This window comes from Pygoscelis adeliae, unplaced genomic scaffold (genome assembly GCF_000699105.1).
Source record: "Pygoscelis adeliae isolate BGI_AS28 unplaced genomic scaffold, ASM69910v1 Scaffold26, whole genome shotgun sequence".
NCBI classification, from domain to species: Eukaryota; Metazoa; Chordata; class Aves; order Sphenisciformes; family Spheniscidae; genus Pygoscelis; species Pygoscelis adeliae.
This window is the reverse complement of record NW_008825104.1, coordinates 2,227,179-2,234,603: the sequence shown is the minus strand read 5'-3', so window position 1 is coordinate 2,234,603 and position 7,425 is coordinate 2,227,179. Positions and strand designations below refer to the sequence as shown.

Genomic DNA, 7,425 nt, shown 5'->3' with positions numbered 1-7,425 from the left:
AGGGAAGTGATGGTGCCCCTGTACTCGGCACTGGTGAGGCCGCACCTCGAATACTGTGTTCAGTTTTGGGCCCCTCACTACAAGAAGGACATTGAGATGCTGGAGCATGTCCAAAGAAGGGCAACGAAGCTGGTGAGGGGTCTGGAGAACAAGTCTTATGAGGAGCGGCTGAGGGAGCTGGGGTTGCTTAGCCTGGAGAAAAGGAGGCTGAGGGGAGACCTTATCACTCTCTACAACTACCTGAAAGGAGGTTGTAGCGAGGTGGGTGTCGGTCTCTTCTCCCAAGTAACTGGAGATAGGACAAGAGGAAATGGCCTCAAGTTGCACCAGGGGAGGTTTAGTTTGGATATTAGGAAAAATTTCTTTACCAAAAGAGTGGAACAGGCTGCCCAGGGAAGTGGTTGAGTCACCATCCCTGGAGGTATTTAAAAGACGTGTAGATGTGGTGCTTAGGGACATGGTTTAGTGATGGACTTGGCAGTGCTAGGTTAACAGTTGGACTCGATGATCTTAAAGGTCTTTTCCAACCTAAATGATTCTATGATTCCAGAGAGCCAAGGCAAAAGGTAGCAGCCTCATTTAAGATGAATCAAAATCATAACCAATATTTTAGATTAACTCCAAATTCAGGAGAAGCTCCCTGCATGATCAGTGGAACATAAAATTTTGCCAGAAGAAAATTATTAATCATCTGCCTTGTCACACTGTACCACTAGAAAGGCTTGGAGCATTCTTAGGTGTCAATTACTCTGGAGACCTGGGGGGTTGTTGACATTAATTCTATATTTAGTTTTATAGTAGAGATTTTGCTCACCTATTTAGAAACAAAACCCCCTAGATTAAGTCTATAAAACTGAATGTAAGTTGGAGAGTCGTCAAAGGTCTTTCCTTCCCCAAATCTGCCAGGTAAATATCTCTGGGATTAAAACAAAGAAAATAAATTAATCTCCACCTTCTTATTACAATACAAATTGAGAGAAGCCAGGAAACACAGCACAAAACCTGATGGTACACAGTGTCCTTAGATCACTTGGCCATTGTTTTCTCTCACAGCAGCACATGTTAATGATACAAAGAAATTTAACATTTTTTGGCTTTGGCTTTTCATGTCACAACTGTAATAAATGTGCACATTATTGTTTGTATTGCCATATCCTTTAGATGCACCGCCAGTTTCTAGAGCCTGTGCATGCACAGCCAAGGACAGGATTTTGCCCACAAATAGCCTGGCTGAATTAAATTAAGCAGAAACATTGCCATACAGATTCAGCTGCAAAGTACTGTGTCACAGTACAGCAAGTTTATGTTGCAAAGATGTTGTATGGGTCAAACTTGATTTAAACCACCAATTCTACCACAGGAAGACCAAAGCTTCTATGTTCTTCATTAACCAATTTAATTCTGCTTTAAAAGGCCTTTGTCTTATATGGGCCTAAGACGTCCTTAGTTGCATTTAGTTAAAAAAACCCAACAACCTCCAAAACAATAAAATAGAAAATAAAATGTTAAACCCAGAAGAACAGGAAGAAATAAAGGCATTTGGTTTTTTGTTTGTTTTAAGGAATTTGGGCAACACAGAAAAAATCAAATATGATGAAGAATGAAGAAACGAGTCTTAATGTGGACAGTACCCAAGCCTCTCCCTTCTCCCACTGCCTGCAGCCACTGAGCCCTGTTACAAAGCCACACAGAACAACTCCATTTGGTGAAGAATTCAGACCACACCTCTCACATTTCCGCTATGGCCCTCCTCCTCTTGGAGACATGGAAACATTCCAGGGGTCTTTGGAAGGAGGGTCTCGGAAACGCAAGAGCATGCCAACAAAAATGCCTCCTTCTATTGCCCTGGAGGGTTCTTCATCACCACCAGACAGACCTGAAGATCACAATGACATAGGCTCTTCCAGTCTCCCCTTGGTGTTCCAACAGCCAGCACAGCCCAAGTACAATTCCCAGATGATCGACCTCTGTAACTTTGGTTTTCAGTTCTACAGAACTCTGGAGCACTTTGGAGCCAAGCCCATTAAGCAAGAACCGGTGAAGCCTAATATGCCATGGCCCAGTAGCCCAGCATTCATGCAGGCTCCTTACCCTTATTATCCTAAAGTCCACCCTGGCTTAATGTTTCCTTTTATTGTGCCACCAAACTTTCATTTCAGGAACCCCTTTCAAATGAAAAGACCTCCAGAGCCACCCTTCAGGAGAGCTGAAGTAAGAGAAAGCGGTGAAAATAAACAGAAAGTGGAAAGAGTAGATGTCAACCTTCAGATAGATGACAGTTACTATGTTGATGTGGGGGGTGAACAGAAACGCTGGCAATGTCCCATGTGTGAGAAGTCCTATACATCCAAGTACAATTTGGTCACCCATATCTTGGGTCACAGTGGCATTAAGCCACATGCTTGCACGCGTTGTGGCAAGCTTTTCAAGCAGTTGAGCCACTTGCACACACATATGTTGACACACCAGGGCACTCGGCCACATAAATGCCAGGTGTGCCACAAGGCTTTCACTCAAACCAGTCACCTTAAGAGACACATGATGCAACACAGCGACATCAAGCCTTACAACTGCAGGATCTGTGGCCGAGGTTTTGCCTACCCCAGCGAGCTGAAAGCACACGAGTCTAAGCACGAGAGTGGCCGAGAGAACATTTGTGTGGAGTGTGGTCTGGACTTCCCAACCCTGGCCCAGCTGAAGAGACACTTAACAACCCACCGTGGCCCTATACAGTACAATTGCACTGAATGCGATAAGACCTTCCAGTATCCGAGTCAGCTGCAAAACCACATGATGAAGCACAAAGACATCCGCCCGTACATCTGCACTGAATGCGGCATGGAGTTTGTGCAGCCCCACCATCTCAAACAACACTCCCTAACTCACAAGGTAAGCCAGCATGGGTTGTGCTCTCACCTTGTATCGGTAGGTAGCACAAGGATTACAGGCTACTGAAGATACATGTATGTACCTCCTCGGAAAGAAGGTAATCAGTCTATAGAGCGTCCTGCTGGCCCTTTGCCAGCTGGGCAATTTTTTGCAGAGCAAAAGCCCCAGCAGTGCTGGCAATAGTAGAAGCTAGATGTCTCTGTCAGTCTTAAGAAAATACACACAAAACCCACTTTGTTATAAACAGGAGTTCATTTAAATCACCTGTATTACTTCCCAAAACTGTATTCACATCTCTCCGTTTCTGGGTTTTATTTTCAGAATGACCTTCTGTAACATAACAAAATTTTGTAGAGCTGTATAACCCCCCCAAAATTTTAACAGAAATCATCTACTGAAAACCAGTTCTATTGGTTTGGTCCCTTAATTGGGAAGTAGGTGGATTTGCAGTAGACTGTATGTATGCAGCAGAAGAAAGTATATTATTACTCATCAGATTTTGAAGAATCATTATAATGAGACATGTTGGGAAAAAAAACAACCTAAGAAAAATTCCCATTTGTGCATAAGTTATCCAGAATGCCAGTTAGTAAAAGTGGACAAGCAGGACCATAATTCCAGCCAATTTGTATTAAGCGGCAGTCTTGCCACTGCTGACAGCAATGACAGCAGTCAGTTTAGGCTAGGAGCAGGCTTTGGAACACATCCAGAAAGATGGCTTTCAAAAATAGGAAAAATATAACTGCTCCATTCAAGAATGTCTGAAATTGGTTTATCGACCTTTACAAAAATGTTGTTAAGACAAGTCAAAACTCCACACATTTTATAAAAATTTTCTTCCGGCTTTGCATTCTTTTCCTTTGACACTTGAATTTTGGCTTTTATATGACAAACATTAAAAATACAGAAAGCTACAGCATTTCAGTCTTATGGACGCATTTTCCTCTGAAAACCAACAACCTCTACTTCCGCATTTGCTCTTTCTTCCCTACTACATGATTATAATTTCTGCTCTTTTGGGAGATTCCCTGGTCTTTGGATTTACCATGCAAAATTCTACTAATTTAAGACTCGGTAGTTTTTTTGTCACAGGAATGCAATGCCCCTGAGCCTTTGGAAGGTTTCAGCTTCTTTGTCCACAGCTGCAGGTGGATTCAGCTGTGAATATAATTAACAGTACTTAGCTGCCCAAGTGCAGCCTCACATCAGATAGGCAGACGCTTAAAGCCGCTGTTGGTGTTCACAGTTTTAGCTTTGCAATTAACTGTGAAAAACACTGACTGGCACGAAAGTAGAGATTGTTTCAAGTCTTCTTTGTAATGGGGACCTGCAGGAGGAGTAATTGCTCTTGGCACTTCACTAGTAAATCCTCATTACCTTCGGAAAGTTATACTCAAACTCTTAAAGTGTTTAGTAGTAAAATAATTGATTTTCATAGCATCTAAATGACTTTTTGAGGAGCTGGCAGTTAGACCATATGGGTATGAGCAAGAATATTGAATTATGCATTAGTAAATTGACTGGATGGCATAAAAGGTGCTAGAAATGCTCTGTAAACACCAGATAAAAGGAGATAACTCTATTAGGGTTAGTGCAAGTCCCACTAAGAGTGAACAGTTTTTTCTCTTCATTGAATGTAACATATATATCCTTATTTGGTGACATGGCTTGACTACTTCTTGGTTGCTTCAGATTTTTTTCTAGAGCTTTCTTCAAAACAGGGCTATGCCTTTTTTAGAAGCCAATGACATTCAGTTATCAAAGGCAAGCACTACTTTAGTCTCTTAACTGGTTAGCTTTTATTCTTGGTCAATAAGTGTACACATTTGACCAATACCTTACATAATCAACAGAGTAGGACAGAGAAGCTCTGCTACTGACTATCTCATTGATTTGTAAACTTACTGATGGAAACAAAACTCATTGTTTCATTAAGCTTACATTTTGTTTTCCTTCTCTGCTTCTCAGATTCTTGTAAGAATTTGCCAGGAAAAAACCCCATAAGTATCTATTATTTGAGCAGATGATGTTAAAAATGAAATAATTTATTACCTGCTTTGCTAATGCAGAATGAATAATTCATATATTGCTGTACTGAAGATGAAATGATCTAGAAAATTTGCCATCTACAGAATTTTCTGTTTTTTTTCTTTTCTTACAGGGTGTGAAAGAGCACAAATGTGGAATTTGTGGCCGGGAATTTACTCTGCTGGCTAACATGAAGCGACATGTCCTGATCCACACCAATATCAGAGCCTATCAGTGCCATTTGTGCTTCAAGAGCTTTGTGCAAAAGCAGACTCTTAAGGCCCACATGATTGTTCACTCTGATGTCAAACCCTTTAAATGCAAGGTAAGTGCATTTGGTGGCAGAGGCATTAACCCACTGGATATTTCTGTGATGTTATCATCTTGCGATATGGTAGAATTGGAAGAACAAGACTTCCTACACATACTGCAGTTGCATTTAAATTAGCATAAACCAGCCTGGTTTTCTTTCTTTATTCAGCTTCTGCTTACGTAGCACAAAATAATGGAGGTGAATATCTGTGGTTTACTCCCTTCCCCTTCAATATCAGTAACTTTCATCCTCAAATATTTTTTTCTGCTTCATGAGCAGTAAAATGACATGGTGGTTTGAGGACAATAAACATACCTGACATTTGCTTAGTACAGCCATCCAATCAGAAGTCTAAGTGCTTAATAGCTTGAAACACTGACTAAAACCATAGATAAGTCATGTACCCCGCAGAGGACCATGGAAAAGCAGCAGCCACAACTTCACACAGTGATGCTATGCGACAGTTCAGGAAAGGACTCAAAGAAAGCCACACCAAAATACAACTGCAGAAGGGATTTGAATGGGCCAAGTGTAATTACAAGACTGAAATTCAGGTAATTTCAGTCTCAGAGACAAAACAGCCTCTGAAACCATCTGGCCTTTTTAGGATCCTGTGCGAATTCCAGTTTGCTGCCTCCCTCCAGCACATCGGAAGCTGACGTTCCCTTTCTATCCTCTCTTCTCCTCCCTCCCCATAAACCTTTGAGGGTTTGGCTTTCTTGACCATGCTCATCTCTAATGTCTTCCTTATGAATTATTCATGTTTATATTCTTATTCAGTATTGGACACTACATCCGTTCCTTTTGCTGCTTATCTATCTGGTTCATTACTGTAGTCGTATCTTGTGAAGTCAAAGGCTGTAGGTTTTATTCCCACTTTGATCTGCTCTAAGAGGGCTATAAATACGGAGTGGAGCATATTACCCACTTCATGCCTAAGTAACTGAAGATTGATCTGGAAGCAATTTCTAGAACTCTTTCATCCAACATCTTTATGGAATTAAATATTTTCTTAAAAGGAACGTTTCACTGAGAAGCAGAGCTGGATGAAAAATTTTAAATGGAATTATTTTCTCTTGAAAATAGTAGAACTTCAAAATGTCATATGAAAATATGGCATTCGGTGATAATTTTAATAGGAAAACACCAAAATGAATCTTTTTGACTTCCTTATTTTGCTTTGATAACTGAAGCATTTCACTTTGAAAAAATAACAGCAAAGTATTTCAGTTTTGGTGTTTTCTTTTGTTTTAATTTATGTCCTATTAAAATGTTATTTTGTATAGTAGGACTTATGTTATTCTATATTAATAAGATAATTTCTGTTACTGAAATGCTTGGGTAGTTCCATGTCAAGTCTGCTGGAGACATTCATTCTTTGAGAACACCTGCAAACCTGTCTTTTTGTTCCCATTTGGTCAAAGTCCTCCTCTGACTCCTCAAATTTCAGAAAAGAAACTCAATTGTATGATCAACTGTTCTGGATGCAGTATCTGGACCCACACTATTTTTTAGGTATGGGCACATTAGCTGGAAGTTTTTTATTCAGGTTAGGGTTTGATGATGGTAGACTATTAAAACTTAAGAGATGGCAATAGTTTGAAATGGGAGCTGGAGTACCACCAGTATGTTTTCCAGCCAGTAACAAATGCTCTACAGGAACACCTGTTTTTCTTATTTTTTTTCTTCTCTGTCCCCACCCAATGTTCCTAGGAGGAAAGAAACAAGTAAGCATAGTGAACGGGTTTCTCCTACGGCTGAAGGGGTGTGAATCAACATAAAGGCCCCTGAACGGAGTGGAGATTGTAACAATAAGCAAAGGAAGAATCAGGAGTTGCTCTTTGGCATCAGGAACATCCCTTGCCTCTCTGCCAGAGCCCTGGAAAGACTCGAGCAAATATTTCTGGCTGGTATTCAGAGGGTTAAGGCAATGACCAGATAGCAGCCTTTTGGCACCAAGCTCCTCCTCAACAGAAGGAAGGATATAGCTGTATGAACAGCCTGCTTAACAATGGCTCACATGTCCCTGGGGAACCGCCTGCAAATAGATTTCATCTTGCTTTCTCTTGTACTTTTCAAAGCTTCCTGTTTTCTCACGGTCCTTTTGGACAGTTTACAGTCTTTCTCCCTCTCCCTCTCTCTTTGAGGAAAGGAACACCCTTCTTATGAAGAAAAAAAAAAAGAAGAATGCAAGG

At 40.8% G+C, this 7,425-nt stretch overlaps 1 protein-coding gene across 2 annotated transcripts in view; it reads left to right on the top strand.

Moving 5' to 3' along the window:
* The window catches only part of ZNF366 (zinc finger protein 366), a 35,039-nt gene that overhangs the window by 19,686 nt on the left and 7,928 nt on the right, over positions 1-7,425 (top strand). For both annotated transcript variants that reach the window (XM_009327228.1, XM_009327229.1), the window contains 2 exons: positions 1,562-2,889; positions 5,051-5,242. In XM_009327228.1, coding sequence (XP_009325503.1) covers positions 1,562-2,889; positions 5,051-5,242 — 1,520 coding nt within the window. The remainder of the gene's footprint in view (positions 1-1,561; positions 2,890-5,050; positions 5,243-7,425) is intronic.